Source organism: Aptenodytes patagonicus, chromosome 3, assembly GCF_965638725.1.
Source record: "Aptenodytes patagonicus chromosome 3, bAptPat1.pri.cur, whole genome shotgun sequence".
In the NCBI taxonomy this organism is placed as follows: domain Eukaryota; kingdom Metazoa; phylum Chordata; class Aves; order Sphenisciformes; family Spheniscidae; genus Aptenodytes; species Aptenodytes patagonicus.
In genome coordinates, this window is record NC_134951.1 from 74,033,822 (window position 1) to 74,052,967 (window position 19,146).

Consider the following 19,146-nt stretch of genomic DNA (forward strand, 5'->3'; position numbering starts at 1 on the left):
TAAGTAATTAATCCATTTCCGTGGCATTTTAGAAAACTTTTAGGCAGTTCCTTTTGGGGACCTGCAGTCATAAAGATAGTTTTGCTGTCTTTTTTTTCTGTTCTAATATTAGAATACTGAAGCACTAAGATTTATGTTTGTGAAACTTCAATAATGACCCAAATTGACTTGAATAATGCTGCATTTAATAGGTGCTACATTTTCACCCAGTCCCAGTGTAGCAGCTATACAGCTCTTAACACCAAAGTATGGTTTTCATAGGTTGTAAGATGTCAAACTGACATCAGGTCAGGAATTAGCATTTCATGTTACATGACAGAACAGTATAATTTTTGGTAAAAGTTTGTTAATTTAAATTGATGTACAAGAATGGAATACACTTTTTAAATAAACCTGTGAAAAGTATTCAATAGTCTGGCACAATATAAATACCAACAGTTATTATTACTGAGCAGGAGGGATGACCTCAGCTGATCAGGTTGATCTTAGCTCCTTGTGTATGTTTTATGTAAGTAACTTGGCAGTGTTTAACATGAAATATTCTTATATCCATATATATGAATAAAATAAAAATATTTACTTCTCTGATCAGTTTTCTAACTTTAAAGATTTTCAAAGTAGAAATCTGAACATATCCATACAGTATATAATTGCTTCTGATTTCTAACCTAATTCCAACAAGTACTTCTTACCGTTCTGATATATGAAAAGTTTCAAAAAGTCTTGTTGAAAACCTTAGACATGAAAGCATTATTCTTCCCAAAATGCTAATTTCTTCTTAAAATTACATTGGCTCAGAACTGTTAAAGATTACTGAGAGGTAACATAATCCTCCTGTAGACTGAGATACATAATTTAACAATTACTTCTACTGTTAATGTTGAATCTAGCACTCCACAACAATACTGTTCACTTAGGTAGTTCCAAGGATAGTTCTGATTTAGCAGTTTTAATATTTGGTTATTAAAACCAAAAGCAATACTTATATTGCTTTGTACAATTAATAGTCATACAGCCATCAGCACAAGCATCTGGAATCCCAGGTGAAAGATGATAGCTATTTCTTGGAATATGGTGTAAAACCTTTTTAAACATTTCCAAATATTTGTTCTGTAAAACCACAAATATATCAGTAATATGACACAAAGATTTCATTGATGGTCATTTGCAAACCTTACCTGCATTACTAAAACCCGCCATATTCTATCCTATTCAAAGACCATAGTAGCCCCTTACCATGCTGTCATGCTTTCTTCTTCTTTCCATTTTCTCCGTATGATTTCAAGACCAGCAAGTACCACTGTTCTTTTTGCAAAAGAAAGTGGCTTGTTGGCTTTCTCATTGGCTTCTGTTTTCAGAAACCTTATTGTGAACCTGTAGCACAGAAGATTTGCAAAACAGATCAGATTTTTCTACCGCAAAGTACTAGAAATTTAACAGTAAACATATTAATGAACAAACCGCTCCTTCTACAACTCCTTTATTTACTTGCAGTACCTCTTAAGCACTTCCCGTCATAACCCCGTTGTTACTGTGCTCTCCCACACCTTTCTCCAACAGCCATATCCAAAGGGTACCAGAGGGCTTCTAGATCTCATGTGGGGACTTCCTTAAAAAGAGCTGCACTGTTTTAATTGAGAACAAGGTGTGCTTCCCAGTACCTTCCAAACTTGTCCAAATTTTACATGTGCTTTAGGCTGGCTTCTGAAATGGAGAGACTCCCCAGCAGGGTCTGAGGAAGGTAATGGTTTGTGGGAATAAGTGTGCGGGAGCAAGGACATGAGTAGTTTACTCCATGTGCTTTTTCCCTCTTGACCTCTAGTAAGCCTGACCGTTGGAGAACTGACCAGTGCCAGCTTCAGTAGGCTTAATTTCTTTTGGATGTGCTCACAGAGGGTAGCATTTGCACAAAGCAAGGGTTGTGCTCCACTGTGAGTAGAAGAAGATTCAAACTGCACATACAATTAACTGAGATGATTAAGTTTATTCACTGATACATCAGTACAGAGCACCTTGTACTCTATGGATCTCAGCTTTAGGAATTTAAAACACTGTATGTTGTTCAATTCTCTCTTCAACAAATTTGAGCAGTATACATCCGTTTGATGTTTTCGGTTGTATCAGAACTGTTTTTACATGTGGATGAGTTCTGACAAGTATAAAGTTTCAGAACTGTAGCTCTGAAACTTGGGATGACTGACAGTACAGTTGGACAGGACTTTTTCACATCTACCCCTGACCAAAGGATTGCATGGGACTGTCACTGTCAGATGAACAGTCTTGGAATTACAGGGTAGATCAATAGTCATAAATAAAATTGGTCAGTGCCCCTTCCTTAGTCCTGAGGACCAAGTGGCATGGTTCAGCTTGCATCCTTGAGGTTACTCTTTCTCCCCTGAAAGAAAGTGACCTCATGATTCAGTCTATTGGGAACAGTCCTTGCCATGTGCCATCCATGGAATTTTGCGTTGTTTGGGAGCAGGGTAGCAGGGACAAGCCAAAACCATATCAGGGAAGGTGTGGACAATCATGGGACAATGGTTGAGGCCTGTTTTGTTTACTGGTATAGCTGCAGTCATAGTGCCTAGAGATACCTGCCTTAGGAACAATTGCCCATCCTCTTGAAGAGCAAAAAGAAGGGAGGGAGCTGGTCGTTGTCTTCTCTACCAATTTATGTGTGTGTACCTGCCTACAAGATGCACAGAAGCATTTGGCACTATGGCTGGACTATTTAGACTGTCTCACTGGAACAGAGGAAAAAAATCAGTGGCAACCATCTCTTTCCCCTCCCCACTCAACCTGCTCCGAGATAGGAGGAAGCAGTGATAAAGAATCAGTCTTCTTAGGTCTTCTGGGATGCCAGACCCTGGAAAGCTGCATATGCTTCACAGTCGGGGAGGAGTCTTTCTACAGTCTGTATATGGCCCAGGTTACTATGAGCCCATACTGTTTCAAGACAAGACAGAAATTAGATAAGCCCTAACAGTGTTTTCAGTTAAACTTTCTCTGTAGGAGGAACTCCATTAGTTTAACTGAAGCTACTCACTGGAGTAAAATGAGCTATAAGTAAACTGGTGGTAATTTTTAATTCCATAGTTTATGTTCACAGACATTAAAATTCTATTATGGCATATCTGATATGAAGAGCTTCAGAGTTCAAAGAGTTTTATCAAGCCATTAGCTGGTGATTAAATTTTAGTTTCATGACTTAAGATAAAGACTAATTGAAAAGGTTTCAGAAAGGTGTTTTCATTTTCTTCTTCAGGATTTCTTCCGGCACTTACCTCATTGGATCCAACAGCACACAGCCATGAATGACGCTGGTAATTTTCTGATTGAAACATGTGATGAGACCATTTCCAGAGACCTTAAACAGCAGCTTCTGTTACTAAATGGAAGATGGAGAGAATTGTTTATGCAAGTTAAGCAGGTATGTGTTTTCGCTGCTGTTACTTTTAAATATTTACTTTGTCATCTCCATGCAAGCAAGACAGATTTGCCCCACTAGCAGGACTATAGGACAACTTACTAAAGTGCGTAACTGCTCATCATTATTTAAATTAGAAATGAATCCCTGACAGCAGCTTATTTTATTGGGGCTTTTCCTTTGTTTATCTTTTTGCTTACACAGCTTTTTATTTTTATTTGTGGACATTTTCAGCTGGTATAAGCTGTAGTTTTTCTTTACGGTCTCCGGTCTTGATACAGTGAATATTATTTATGCATATCCTCTACTGTTCTTCGAAGAAAATGATTAGTTTTAAGTAGCTATTTTTATTGTAAAAGCTCTGTAAAACTAAACAGTGAAAATGGTGAAAGTGAATATTTTTACTACTCTTTAATCAAAGTTGCATTCAACTATTGTAATGCAACCGTAAGCAGGTACAATACAAGTTAATTAACTAAATGTTTTCCCCAAATCGGTCAGACATTACTTCTATCTTGTGCCCAAGGAGGCACTGATAGTAAATGAAAAAACTACCCTCTATCTCATGGAAGAGATTCAACTGATTGGAAAAGTATTGTTGTTTCTATATTTGCTCTTTCAAAAGCAAAGAGAAGATGTGACCTAAATTAGACAGAAGTATTTCACACCTCATAAACACATTAGAAATTATCTTTGCTATAGTCAATATACATCGAATGATATTTTCCCCTTCCAGTGATTTTAAATAGCAGTTACCTATTTGAAGATGCTGAACCTATTTTCTTTACTGGCCTGATCATTTCCATTGCAGTCAGGTTAAATGGAAAAGCAAATAATGGTTGCCCCTTTTTTATTGTAACTTTTCCAAACTGTTGACTAGAATGTTTTCAAGCTTTATTTGCTGATGATATTTAGGGTGATTCACTATGGAAACAGTAATGTCCAGGATGTAAATGTCTCTTCCCCTACTTAGGCAGCTTCTTTCATGTGCTGGCTATATGGTTTTTCTCACTAGCTTTTCACCATTTCTGTCATACAGCTCTTTCCACTTTCTAAGACCTGTGTTTCCTCTTCCTCCAGCCAGCAGTTCTTTTATTGAAATTTCCCTTATCCTTCAGCTTTTCTAGGCTTTTCGTGTTCTATTCTCTTTGCTGAATTTTCAAAATTGATACTGTAGGTAATGAGAAATGAATTCAGATGTTGATTCTAGGTTAGAAACAAATGAGAGTCTGGCATTCTCCAAATGATCCAAACCTTAAAAAAGACTGACCTTTTGTATTAATGTTGTGGTTTTTAGTATCAGCACTATTGAAACTAATGTAGAAGATTAGTGTCTAAATAATTTAGAAGATTAGTTTCCATTATTTTGTATTTTGTTGAATACAATTTTTCCAGCAAACAATTGCACTGAAAACATGCTCATTCTCTTAAGTCATTACTTAATTGCCAGATATCTCATTTGGGGTGGTTATTTTTTTGTCTGTTTCTTTTTACTTTACATTTTCTTAGTATGCTCGAGCAGACGAACTGGACAAAATGAGGAAGGAATACTTAGATGGTGTTGCCCATTTGACAGCTTTTATTGATGGAAGCAATAGGAAATTTTCAGTCCCTGTAGAAGTGTCCTTCCTTGATGTCAAAATGTTTGTACAAGATTTAGAAGTAAGTGTCTTCCGTCTATTCCTTTCTTTCTCCTTCATAAGAGAGAAATTTGTAACTTTAAATCCTAGAGTATAAAATTATTTCAGTATACATTTCCATTGTTACTATTTTTTTTTACCAGTGGTGGTTTTTTGTATAATTTATGCTATTGCTAATATAAGTCATTGTGTTCTATGAGTGACATTTCTAGAGCACATTTCCAAAACACTGTCCGACTGGATATTTCTTTCTGTGTGGTTTCAAATCACATTCAGGTAAGCTGACTGATAGCCTTTGGCACAGTTTTCATGCATTTGAAATACGATCCAGTATTTACTAAAATCAGCAATGGAAACAATTGATAATTGGAATGTATATCTCTTATCTCTTGAGAACAGACTTGTATCTCCCATGAATACATAAATACTGTTGTTGAAATATTTTTTGAAACATTGTTTCAGAATATTAAGGAGAAATTGCCTGCGATGGAAGCTCAGTACAAAATGGTTACAAGAACAGCACAACTTGTTACAAAAGAAGTTTCCCAAGAGGAAGTGAATGAAATGCTTGGAACTTTGACAAGGATCAAAGAGCAGCTGAGCAAGGTTGCAGAATACTTTTTTGACTACGCATGTTGTTGACTGTTGAACTAACAAATAGTAAGCTCTCCTACATAAATGCTCAGATATATGCATTTGAGCAAACATATAGTAAAAATAGATTGATTCAGGGTGGAGAAAATGTTACTTCTTTTAGACTTTAAGACTACCGTCCTTAAATTTAATATTCTTTTCTTTAAGAAGTAATACAGGATCAGGATTGATCTATCTTAAAAGAGGCAGGTAGCAACTATATAAACCCACATGCAGAGGAAGCTGCTATTTATTGACTTTTACAACTTTTTTAATAATTACTTTTCTTTAAAATGGCCAAAGGTTAAGGAGTATTCCTGTGCCCTGCTGTATGAATGCCAGCATCTGCTGTCTCCACTGGAAGAACTGGAGAAACAAATCACACACTTTTATGAATCTCTTGAAAAAGTCAATGAAATAATTTCTATCCTGGATCCTGAAGCACAACCTACAACTGTTCTTAAACAAAAAGCCCAAGTAAGTTTCGGAAACATCTTACAAAGATCTGCTGCCTCTCAATATTTACAATTAGCTTTCTAGGAATTTGGATTGCAACTTGGTAAGCTGAGCAAATGTTTCTTCATATTCAGGCAACAAACGTAGCCTATCCTAAAGTCAGCTAGGCATAAACATACAAAGATCGAAACGTGTTCCCTCCTAGTGCCCGTGGTTTCAACCCAAGAAGTAAATATAAGATTTATTTTTTTTTTAAATCTAGTGGAAATTGGCTGAAGTATCAGAAATACATTGCATTTTTTATTAAGCAGATGAAATAACATGATCAGGAACATCCCTAGGTTTTCTTGGACAGTTATGGAAGTTTCTTACAAGTCTGGAAGTGGTTTCTTTGAAGTGCATTGTAGTGGAACGTTAACTTTTCTACCTGACCAATAAACATTTCATTCTGGAGGAATTCAGAGCTAGCCAGAACTCACTTGGAAGGGTATATGAAAATATAAGGATCTTGCTTAGGAATAGGCATTTATCCTTGTGTATGTATGGTATATATCCTAGAAATAGTCCCTCAAAATTGATGTACACATTTCATTAGAGTCAGATTTGACAGGTAATATAACTAAATGGATTTTTGATGGGAAGCTGAAGTCTTTCAAAGACATTTAGAGTCCCTTAAAAAAAAAAATTTTAACAAAGAGATTTAATTTTGTGTGTGTGTGTGTATATATATATATACACAAAAAATAGTTCAAGCCTATAATGGCTCTGGAGATTGGCCCAATAATTCAACAAGAAGGGTCTTCTCTTCCAGTGACTTCAAGCTTTGACTGTATTTCAACAAAAAATGATCTGCTGAGCTTGAATCAAGCCAGTCCATTTATCTTCCCAAGTATATCCTCTTCTGTTTATGAACACCAGCTGAGTCATGTGTCCAACCTGCAGGTTAAGGAGCAGCTCGTAAAAGCGCTCCTTTCCTCTGCTTCTGAAGGTTAACCTGCCCCAGAATGTCACAAAAAAAAAGACATGTTTCTTCTCCAGTTATTTGCCAGCCAAGGAACCAAAATCTCCTCAGTTATATGGAGGGTGCTGGTTTCTGCTGATCAGAGAGTAAACAGGGATTTGTGCTGAGGAATACAGTGTTCCTTCAATAGCAGAACAGTTTCCTCACCACAGGTTTTTTTAAAACGTTTTTTCGGCCTGTGCAATTTCATACATGTTTTCTTTTCTTCTCTCTCTCTCTTTTTTTTTTTTAAATATAATTCCCATTACTTAATGCCATTTGTAATGAAATCTGAATTCCAATAGCTGACATGAAAGGTTAATTTGTTGAAAGGCAAGAAAGGTGAACATCGCAACCTGCTACTGAGAGTTGTCATTCTTATGTCTATTGTTTTCACTGCTGCCTACTTACAATTATACAATAAATATAGACATCCCATAAAATTAAATCACAGACTAATGTATTGACCTGCACTCTCTAAAACTACCCGAAAGACTTGGGTACATGTCTGTGTCTTTTTTTATAGATAGCTAGAGTTCTATTTGGGTACAGGACTCTGCATACAAGGAGAAAGTTGTGTGGTCTGTGTTATTCCATATAACATTTTGTGTAGTCTGTTTGTCGTGGTGCTTTGACCTCATCCCTTTTGTTCTTATTGTCAAAAAATACCTTCCTGTTATTTTGCCAAACTTTTCTCTCCTTTGTTCCTGGCCAGGGTGGATATATGTTTTTTTCTTTCAGGATTTGGTAGCTTATCAAGAAAACTGCAAGAAAGATTTGTCCCTGATTGAGAGAAATAGTCAGAGTATCCTGCAGTGTGTGGCTTCGAGTGAAGTGTTACAGCATTTCCATCAGTCAACATTTCAGAAGAAAGTTACACAAGTTCAGATTACTTTTCAGGTAATTATGTCATACCTTGGTGCATATTTTTGAAAGCTTGTTCATATGCAGCTGATCCATCCTACCGTATTTCCATTTCTCATCACTCTGTAGCTACTGTCAGAGAGCTCTCCTCTCTGGTGTCAAGTTATTAATAAGTATTTGTCTGTATTAGATAGTAATAATTCAGAGGCGAGCCTGCCTCAGAGTAACATGGGATTTAAGGAGAACTTTCACAAGTCTCAGGCTCCTTTGGAATGAGGAGCCTGAAATCCGCCTGTTAGGGCTCCACTGTTTTTTTTTTTTTCTTCTGACTTTGTTATCTTGGCTAATTATTTGCCTCTATATTCCCATACGTCCCCTTTCAGGCAAAGCATGGAAGATGGAAATTTTGCAAACGCTACTATTGCTGGGCTTTGTATTTCCTCAGAAAATGCAGTGGATTTTGAAAATAGAAAGTTGCAAATATGTATTTGTATTTGTTAATGTAAAGATATGCTATAATCCCCCTTACCTGTAGAGCTCTATGTTGTTATTAGCCATATTCATATTTTCGGGGCTATTCAGCCCCAGTCTAGCCCCACTCTAGCATGAAATTTACCATTGTCTTGGAGTCAGATCTCCAGATATTGTGTTCTATTAGATTTGTTTTCAGGCAAATACTGTTCAGTATAAAGCTACCTAAACTGAATTTTAAGCTACAGAAAATCACCTATCAGTAAAGAGCTGTCTCTGAGAGGTGGATTTCAAAATTTATATTGTATTTTGTGGGTAGTACTTAAAGATCAGTGGGTTTTGATTTACAATCTAGAAATCATTATTTAAGTTCAGTTTATAGAAACAAAAGCAGACACAGTTGTAACTTGGTACATTTATCATGTCGAACATTAATTATTGTGTTTCTATGAAGATGGATGGTGATTTATCTCTTTTTGTGTTAGAAAATAAACCTGTAAAACATGGCATAACCATACAAAATGGCATACCCAGGGTTAAAGTATTTATGGATCCGGAAACTGGCATTTTCTCATGTAAAGAATACATTACTGTATGATTCTACTGTTATACACAAATTTTTATCAGGAAACTTTAAAAAGGCTTAGCAAGATGTTTAAGTTGAGAACTACAGATTTTATTAGCTCACTGGGTAAAATCATTACAATTCCTTACACTGGGGTTTGTAATCAGTAAGTATGGTCAGTTGTATGTAATCAGTGTATGGTTAGTAAGCAGTGTTGGAATTACCTTGCTGCAGTTGAACTGGTGAACGGTTCATTTCTCCTGGTAAATTTTGTTACTTCCTTATGGAATTGTAACCACTGAATAATGCAGTGCACTGGGACAGACTACAAAGCAGAATGATGAAGAGCTGTGACTAAGGTTTCAAAACAAGAGGATTTCAGAGTAGCAACTAAACCACCAAATTTGCTGTCTTTCTTTTAAGCGGCCTTCTACCTGGTTGCTTATCTGGCCTACTAGTTTGATAATCCTACAAACCTCCCTCAGGTCAGAAGACCTGTAGCATGGAACTGGTTGGATCCATAGATCAAACCACCTTCATGTAGAGTCATGTAGGAGGAGGTAGGAAAAATGGAATGGCAAGCTTTTAGCCATACCAGGTGCTGTACATTTGAACGCAGGCTTTAGGAAAGAGACGCTAGCCAAATGGCAGAGGTATTCTGAAGGTATCAGAGACGTCTATACAATGATAGCTACCCATTTTATTTGAATGAAGGATGACATTAGCACAAGCCTTAGTTTAAGTATTAAAAATTGGGAAAATGGGAGGATGAAAGGGAGAAGCACTTGTGAACGGCATATATTTGAAAGAGTGACACCAATCAAACGCATTCTTTGTAAGATCATATTAAAAGAGAGCAAATAAAAATCAGTGAGAAAGTGCCAGCTCATTTTCTTTTCTTGTAACTCAGAATATGGTCAGGAAAGCTGGTGACTGGAGAAAAAACATAGAAGCAAATAGCCGTTTGATGAAGAAATTTGAGGAGTCTCGAGCAGAACTGGAGAAAGTAATACAGATTGCCAATTGTTGCTTAAAAGAAAAAGGAAATCCTGAAGAACTTCTCAGGAAACATAGTGTGAGTAAATTCTTTGACCTTCCTCATGCAAATCTTTGAGTGCATGACATACAAGTGAAAAGCCTACTTAATTTTAAAATTGTTGTGGATTTCTTTCACGTATAGAAGTTATACAGATCAGGTCAAACTAATGTTAAGATTGAAAAACAAAAAGGAAAAAAGGTCACCCGTCTTATTGATTTATGTAAGCAACCAGAAGGTGAAGAGAGTCTTCTCCCCTAGAAATTAGGGTCGGTTTTGCCATTAGAACCATTGGGAGTGAGGACACTACATTTTGCCAGTCTCACTCATCCACTGCTTTTTTTTTTCAGGTTAATATCTGTGTCTGTATTATGACCATTACTTATGCATGTAGCTTTAAAATGTATTCTTGTTAAAATACCATCTCAGTGTACTGGCTGAGAATAAATTAATTTGCTGGACTTTAAATAGCTAGAAATAGTTCTTTCCTTAGCTCAAACATCGATTCTTCAATGCAGCAGAAGTAACCTTGAAACTTACAGAGTGTGTTAGGGAACTTCATGTTGGCAGGTTACCATATCAGTAACCAGCTTCATCTTCTCACCTTCTCACTTTCCTCCTCAACTTCAGGAATTCTTTAACCAGTTGGATCAGAGAGTCCTAAATGCCTTTCTGAAAGCATGCGATGAACTTACTGACATCCTCCCAGAACAAGAGCAACACAACCTGCAGGAAGCTGTGAGAAAACTCCACAGGCAGTGGAAGGTTAGTGACATCGAATGATATCTCTGGAAATTGTCTTAACTTCAGGATGTTTCTGCATGACCTATATGTTGAAAAAATTTAAAATAAAATAAAATAAAAGTTGTATTATTTGGCTTCCTGTACAATTGGAGGGAAAAAAATGTATTTTACATTACATACAATTACAACTACAAATACCCTCTTGAAAAAGCCCTGTTAAGTAAAGTGGTCAAAAGTCAAGAAATGTGAGAAATTAATTATGAAACCTTAATTTCTCCCCCTACATACAGCCATAATGATACCTGTGTTAAGAACATTTGTTGAGAACAGGTGCTAGCTTTTCTTGCTTTACGCTGATGTTGGATGATTGCAGTTACTTTCCCAACCTTAATAAAAGAAATTTGTAAGAGATCAGGCTATCAGTTTAAATTGTGTCTTCTGCCAAAGGCTCTAACAACTGAACAAACATTGCTCATAAGCTATGGAATTTGTTGCCTGCTACAGCATGTTGCAGGTCAAAGCTGAAGTGATGGATGAGTGGTTTCTCAGTAGCACACAAACAGGAACCTCTGGAAGCAGTTGTGAATGTAGTTTCACTATTATTATTTGCTTTATTAGTTTATACAGGAAATACTTGGTATATCTTGCCAAGAATCAAGATGTCTCTGTAATGTGCCTTATACATACATATTCTGGTCCCCAAAAATTTATGACATCATGATATATCTAAGAGATATTTGTAGCAGAGTTGCTTTATTTACTTAAATGAATACTGAGAAACCCCCATCTGTTCATGCTTTATTTTCTATATTAGCAGTCTTTAGATCATTTGTTTGTAATAACTTCACACTGAGGTAACGGGAGTAGTGTTTTATCTCTGTGCTTGTTTATTGCCCCTGTGGGTGTGTAGGATCTTCAAACAGAAGCCCCATATCATTTGATCCACTTGAAGATTGAAGTACAGAAAAGCAAGTTCCTGGTCACAGTGGAGGAGTGCAAAGCTGAACTAGCTCGACAGAACAAGGTGTTATCAAGAGAAGGCAATGAAAGGATGATCGAGGAACACATGGTATGAATTATATGCCACCACGTGGGCATTTACAGAAATACCTTTCAATGTCAATACTAAACAGAAAGTCTGACCAACTCTTAAGCCACCGAACACTGTGCACAACTAAATCACATCAGTCCTTGGGGTCTTTAATAAAAATTTAATTTGAGCTTAGTACGGTTTATAACAAGTATATAGATATGCTTTGTGATTTCTGCCAATTTGTATTTTGAGGAATTGCCAATTTATATATTGAGGAATTGGTTAGATGGTCACATCCAGAGGGTAGTAGTCAACAGCTCAATGTCCAGATGGAGGTTGGTGACGAGTGGCGTCCCGCAGGGGTCCGTATTGGGACCGGTACTGTTTAGTATCTTCATCAATGACATAGCGGGATTGAGTGCACCTTCAGCAAGTTTGCACATGACACCAAGCTGAGTGATGTGGTCAACATGCCTGAGGGACGGGATACCATCCAGAGGGACCTGGACAAGCTCAAGAAGTGAGCCTGTGTGAACCTCATGAGGTTTAACAAGGCCAAGTGCAAGGTCCTGCACCTGGGTCGGGGCAACCCCCAGTGTCAATACAGGCTGGGGGATGAAGGGATTGAGAGCAGCCCTGCCGAGAAGGACTTGGGGGTACTGGTGGATGAAAAGCTGGACATGAGCCAGCAATATGCACTCGCAGCCCAGAAGGCCAACCGTATCCTGGGCCGCATCAAAAGAAGCGTGGCCAGCAGGTCGAGGGAGGTGATTCTGCCCCTCTCCTCTGCTCTGGCGAGACCCCACCTGGAGTACTGCATCCAGCTCTGGAGCCCTCAGCATAAGAAAGACACGGACCTGTTGGAGCTGGTGCAGAGGAGGGCCACGAAAATGATGAGGAGGATGGAACACCTCTCCTATGAAGAAAGGCTGAGAGAGTTGGGGTTGTTCAGCCTAGAGAAGAGAAGGCTTCAGGGAGACCTTGTTGCAGCCTCTCAGTACTTAAAGGAGGCTTATAAAAAAGATGGCGGCAAACTTTTTAGCAGGGCCTGTTGCAACAGGGCAAGGGGGAATGGCTTTAAACTAAAGGGGGGGTAGATTTAGACTAGATATAAGGAAGACATTTTTTATGCTGAGGGTGGTGAAACACTGGCACAGGTTGCCCAGAGAGGTGGCAGATGCCCCACCCCTGGAAACCTTCAAGGTCAGGTTGGCCGGGGCTCTGAGCAACCTGGTCTAGTTGAAGATGTCCCTGCCCATGGCAGGGGGGTTGGACTAGATGACCTTTAGAGGTCCCTTCCAACCCAAACTAGTCTATGATTCTGTGATCCTATTTCTATTGTATTTTCTGCTTTGTCTCCCATCAGTTGTTCTTCGGTGACAAGGGACCTTACCAGCTGTGTGAGAAAAGGCTACAACGGATTGAAGAACTGTGCCAAAAACTGCCAGTTTCTGATCCAGTGAGGGCTACATTGGAAAGCAGCCAACGAATCCTGAAGGAGCTCAAATCCCAGATAGACAGCACATACGTAAAGCTAACAGAGTACTCAGACACCTGGAAGGGCTATAAGAACAGGTGTCGGCTCAATTGCTAGCTGGGTGTTGTAGAGCCTTACGTGTGGTCACTCCTCTAAATGTCATCATAGATCAGTACCACGTAAAGAATGATAGTGTTGTTAGCTTCAAGTAGAAAACTATACTTTATGTAGTAATTCCACAAATTATAGTGGGTTTTTGAGTGGATTTTATAATTTTTCACTTAAATTTAAGAGGTTACTGTTTGATGGTGGCAATTTTTGTGTAACTTTTTTCCTTGCTTTGCATTATGTAATGTTTTATTTCAGATTTTCTGAATTGGCAAATTGGATTTCGTCAACAGAAAGAGAGCTAAAGAAGATAAAGGAAAGTGTTAATGATACTGCCAAATACAAGCAATGTAAAGCATCTGTGGGGGTGAGCCCTTGGCTTATATTCTAACAAAGCTACGGTCATTGCTACTGGGACTCTGGATAAAACTGTTTTCTGAAGTAGTGCAACTGTTTTACTATGGAGACCATAGTAGGTCTGCTGATTCCTGGTAATCTTAAAAACATTTCAAGGAGAAAGTTCCACATGCAACAAAGTGTGGCAGAAGTTCCTACTTTCAATAATTTAGAGAATGGCAGGTCTCTTTACCCGTATATTCAGAACTTCCAAAATATAGAAGCAGATAGAATAAATACTTGCCCCTCATCCTGCTGCGTGCACAGTTAAAAATGCTGCACAAAGAAAAGCCAAAATGTCTGCACTGGGGGTTTTTGAAGGATCAAGTTACTGTCTTACATTTAGGGAAATCTTCTATAATAAAAATTCTCTTCTACAATAGTATAACAGGGGAGGCAAAGATATTCTACCATTCACTTTTTCTTTGGTGACTGCTAACAGAATTGGTAGAATAGTTGAAGACTGGGTTGTTTGGTTAAATTCGTTTTAGGCAATAATTTATTGTGTCACTTGGGACCTAGCTTGACCCTTATTTCTTTTTTTTATTTCACATACTAGGAGCAAAAATAGGAATGTGACGTACCGTAGGAGTTTGTGTGAAAGTCATGAGTAGGTTATGAGGCTAACTGTGCAGAGAAACATAATTAGGATGACCTTCATAAAGCAGATAGACCTTTAGCTTAATGGGTGCTTCTGCTCCAAAAATTCTGATTTACTCATGCAGTTTCACTGCCGGTAACTTCTCATCAGCACTGGCACAAAGATACAAATGAACTACTGAGTGAAAACAGGGGAAAAAGAGCTATTTAAATAGGAAAAAAAATACACAAAACCTTATATCACATGAAATTTTATGTTTGGGAAAGTCAGCATTCAAGATTTAAATGGTAACTAAGAAATTTGGTCAATATATGGAAAATATATACATGGTATCTACCATCTATCTATCTATCTGTAGGTAAAAATGTTAGTTTGTGAGGAAAAAGTACTCCACTACTACTTATTAAACAGCAGTCTAATAGGTAGTAGTGGAGTAAAGTCTGTGGAGGAAATGCAAAAATCTAGCCATTGACTGGAACAGAATTATATAGGGTATGCAAATTGAAAAATATATGCAAAATAAAAAATAGTGTTTCAAGATAAGAACAAAGGTAACATGTTTACACTACTAATCTTTGAACTGATGCCATGAATGTCACTCATTAATATATTTTGTTTATTTGAAGAAAATACGTTTTGATTCTTCCATAGGAAATTAGGAAGCATATTAACAAGCAAGGAGAAAATCACAGCTGGCTGAAATCTAGACTTGCTGTTTTGACCGCAGTATGTCCTGATTTGGAAGCCAAAAAGACAGAGGATGAGCTTTGTAAACTTTCCAGTGACTTCAAGGGACTCCTAGATTTGCTGGCTAAGGTACAGTATGAGGGACACAAGAACTCCCCATTTACAGTGTCACATGAAATGATGTCAATCATGGCTTCACAAGCATAAGTTCCCTGCTGTGTTTTTTTAATTAAACTGCAAGCATTCAGCAATGAAAAACTCATTTGTACTCCTTGGGGAGCAAAGCTTTGAGAGTAGCAGCCAAAAAATACTTATATTATGATAATGGATCTTTTTCCCTTTGCAGGACTGGAAAGCTTCATAGTAAATGTTTCTGGAATCAAAATGTCAGTAGTTTTAGAGGCAAAAGATAGTTTTCTAAAACCAGCTCTTTGTGAACATTGGCAAAACTGTGATGTACATCAGCTAGTGGATATAGAATTTGACTTTAATCTTCATTTATGTATCTTTTATGCTGAAATAATAAAGGAACTACTGTGAGGTAGTTTCAAATCATTAAGGATGTCTATCATGCACTGAATTTGCAGGAAAAGTCTACAGTTCTCTGAGGTCTGAATGATAATGAGATACTGTAACTGCTGAAATCATGGGAAGTTTCTAACTGATAAGCAAAACCTCTTAGACTCCACTGAACCCTTGAGTTCTGTGGGATCTCAGGGAATTTACTGCTTCACAGTTTTCACAGTAAAAAGAAAGATCAGGAGAAACTTAGAACATCTTACACTTAGAAGGCAGAACAGATCTATTTGAAAAAAGAGTTCAGGATAGAGAAAGAGTTCAGGCTTCAAATTCCATTGTTAATGTCGATTCTTGTGGAGGCCTTGTAGGTGTTCCAAATGTATAAAAGTTCCATGTATTTATTGAAACTTGCTAAACTTCTATGGTGTGAAAACTGTGTTTGGAAAGTTGGGGAAACCAATGTTCTGATTTCCAAGTGACTGCAAAAAATTTAGGATAATTTTTTTTTTTTAATTTTATTTTTTATTAAAGTACTTTTGCTTTTTGTTTCCTCCAAAAGTCAGAACTCAGGGGAGCACAGGTTCACGAAGGTAAAAAAGGAAAATAAGAACTAGAATCTAAACTTGTTTTGAATTTAAAAGCATAATCTAAATGGCACTTTATACTATAGTCAAGAGACTGCTGATTCTTAGAAGTCTGAATACTCTTTACAGCTGAATTTACAGCTTGTTAACCAGATGGATGAGACTGTTTAGGCAAGGACTGATACTGGGTATTTCCAAAGTTCAGCAATGTTTTCTGGAGAGTAAATACTAAACATTTACATAACGGAATGTTATGTAAGGAAAGAGAACGGCTTGAATCTGAATGACCCTCCAAAGTGAATATGGACTGGAAAGAAAGAAAGGAAGAGAGGAAGAAAAGAAAGGAGTTGTTTAGTTCTAGAATACTTGACAATTAAAACCTTAAAACACTGGAACTGTCTGAGGAACAGAACCTGTACTGAGAATCAGCTACAAGTTGTTAGCTGAATCATGCAGAGGGAAGAACTTTCTGATATGTTGAATAGATATATCTTTTTCTTTATAAAATTCTGCAAACTGAGACTGGATATTGCACCACAAGCATATTGTGGTCTGTAAAACCAGGGTAACAGGGCATTTTAATATATTTGTGATTCACCAGGGCACTGCTCTAGAAGGTCCAAAAGGCAGCAAGATTTTTTGTGAGTTGACTAGCGCAGGTGTTTCGGAATCTGGGTCAGCTTGCAAGGGTGAGGACAACGTGTATTTTCATAGAATCATAGACTAGTTTGGGTTGGAAGGGACCTCTAAAGGTCATCTAGTCCAACCCCCCTGCCGTGGGCAGGGACATCTTCAACTAGATCAGGTTGCTCAGAGCCCCATCCAAGGATGGGGCATCCACCACCTCACCTGTTATGTAAATGTCTGTATTTTCCAAGTGGTCACCAATAAGTGGCTGTCAGAGACAGCTATTTACTGTATGGCAATGTAATAGGGAGTATGTCTAAACAAGACAAAGGTCTCCTCGGTCACATTTTAAGTCTACAGTCTCTCTTTCAATGTAAAGTTAAAGGTGTCTGTTAAGAACGCTGGAGACAAAAATGGTTTGAATTTAGACAACTTACTATATTTTTTGAAAAAATATTCCAAATATAAATGTGCCCTTAAAATATAGATGTGCCTTTCAACATGAAATACTTAAAGTTGTCCATAATTGTAGATTGAAAAGACATTAGGCACTGTTGGAGAATGTGTCCAGTACAAAGAAGAAGTTAAAAGTGCAATTGAAGACTTAATCAATAACTCTAAAGAAGCCCAAGCAGAGGCTGAAAAGATCCTGGATACAGAAAGCTTATTACAAGCTCAGCAACTACTACTTCATCATCAGGTAGGGCAATTAGTCATGGCTATATTTGTTTGGTTTTTTTTTTAAGGTAGAATGTATGTAATTACTAAATTTTGTTATGTCCATTAGCATAACTCTTTATATTTAAACTTGGAAAAGCTATAAAGGAAATGATCTCATATGGCCTAGTATTGATTTCTTATAATGAAAAAAGTACTCAGTATTTTTTAAATGTTAATGCCCAAGGATGAACTTGTTTTTCAACTTTTATTGAATATCTTTTTATTTCACGTGGGTTTTTTGGGCACAGAGCACCTGTAAAACAGGCTTCATTTACTTGAAATTTTGGGTAAGTGTACTCTGCAAATAAGTGGTCTCTCTCTTTTTACCTTTTGAAAGTTTGCGTGTCAGATTTGATCATGGTAAATTTGGCCTGATCCTGGTTTTGGAAATTTCTCAACTTCAGCAGCTTTGATGTGGCCCCAACTCTAAACGCTGGAGGGGAGGTGTACCTCTAGCCTTATCTCCTCCTCTACTAGCTACTGCAGCGACAGATTGGCCTCCAGTCTGCAGGAGTAGAACAGGAGGCTTTTTATGCACCGATAATAGATCAAAACATCTGCGGGCTACAGTAATAATAAATCATATGGGCTGCATACAGCACAAATCATAGGTTTTAAGGCCAAATATGGGAAATTAACTTTGAGGCCTGCTCAAAGCTAATAAGAATAAGAATAATTTACTGTCAATGTTTGGGCATTACATAAGTGTTTTATATTAACATCTATTTCTGTAAGGTCGGACATGTCTTATTGTCTTACCAGGCACTACTATGTCTTACCTCTGTCTTACCTAAACTCTTTGGTGTTTGTAAAAGCTATTGTACATGTTAAGGTTCATATTTGTTCTTTCAATACTCTACATTCCTTATCCGTCATAGTAGAGGTAGTAGGAATAGTTAGCCTCTCCTTGAGTTCTCAGACTCTTCTTCTTCTTTTGATATGGAGTCTGTTAAGGTATAAACAGACTTTGACAAAGACCTGAAGGTACCCAGAGTAGAACTGAGCAGGGAGCTGTGAGCTTACCTAGCAGGGCTGGCAATGGGTCAGGCATGTTAGGAAAGGAGAGGGGAGGTAGTCTTAGGAGTTTCTGATAGTGCTACTAAAGCAAAACGCATCAAAGAAAGAGTTATGCAACTTGGCCACCCCCCTGCTGCTCTCTAATGAAGGCTGATATATTGCTTTGATTAATCTGAGGCTCCAACCTGTGCCTCAAAGAGCGGAGAGCAGACCTGGATGCTTCCAGGCAGTCACGAAGGAATACATGCACCTGTGGCTACTGCTGCAGTTGCTCAACTGTTGGGGCTTCTGCTTTCTAAAATACTGCTTTGGACAAACGGCCATACTGTCACTCTTTCTCTCCTCTTTGTATGCCACAAAAGCTGTATACACATTTTGAACCCAAGGCATATACTTGATGCATATATGAGACTCTCAAGAATACTTGCCACAGTTTATCCCTTTGTCTGTTATTCTCATTGCATACCCCTGCAAAAGCAGAAGGTGGTTTCATTGTGCCAGTTTCCCAAAGGAGCTAAAAAGTCTAATCATTCCTGTTGGA

The 19,146-nt window shown here is 37.7% G+C and overlaps 1 protein-coding gene across 1 annotated transcript in view; it reads left to right on the top strand.

The window, feature by feature from the left end:
• SYNE1 (spectrin repeat containing nuclear envelope protein 1) overlaps positions 1 to 19,146 on the top strand; it is a 268,227-nt gene that overhangs the window by 45,165 nt on the left and 203,916 nt on the right. The window contains exons 17-28 of the mRNA XM_076333837.1: positions 3,266 to 3,430; positions 4,937 to 5,089; positions 5,530 to 5,673; positions 6,004 to 6,177; positions 7,898 to 8,056; positions 9,967 to 10,131; positions 10,723 to 10,857; positions 11,747 to 11,905; positions 13,236 to 13,444; positions 13,713 to 13,821; positions 15,103 to 15,267; positions 17,401 to 17,568. Coding sequence (XP_076189952.1) covers positions 3,266 to 3,430; positions 4,937 to 5,089; positions 5,530 to 5,673; positions 6,004 to 6,177; positions 7,898 to 8,056; positions 9,967 to 10,131; positions 10,723 to 10,857; positions 11,747 to 11,905; positions 13,236 to 13,444; positions 13,713 to 13,821; positions 15,103 to 15,267; positions 17,401 to 17,568 — 1,905 coding nt within the window. The remainder of the gene's footprint in view (positions 1 to 3,265; positions 3,431 to 4,936; positions 5,090 to 5,529; positions 5,674 to 6,003; positions 6,178 to 7,897; positions 8,057 to 9,966; positions 10,132 to 10,722; positions 10,858 to 11,746; positions 11,906 to 13,235; positions 13,445 to 13,712; positions 13,822 to 15,102; positions 15,268 to 17,400; positions 17,569 to 19,146) is intronic.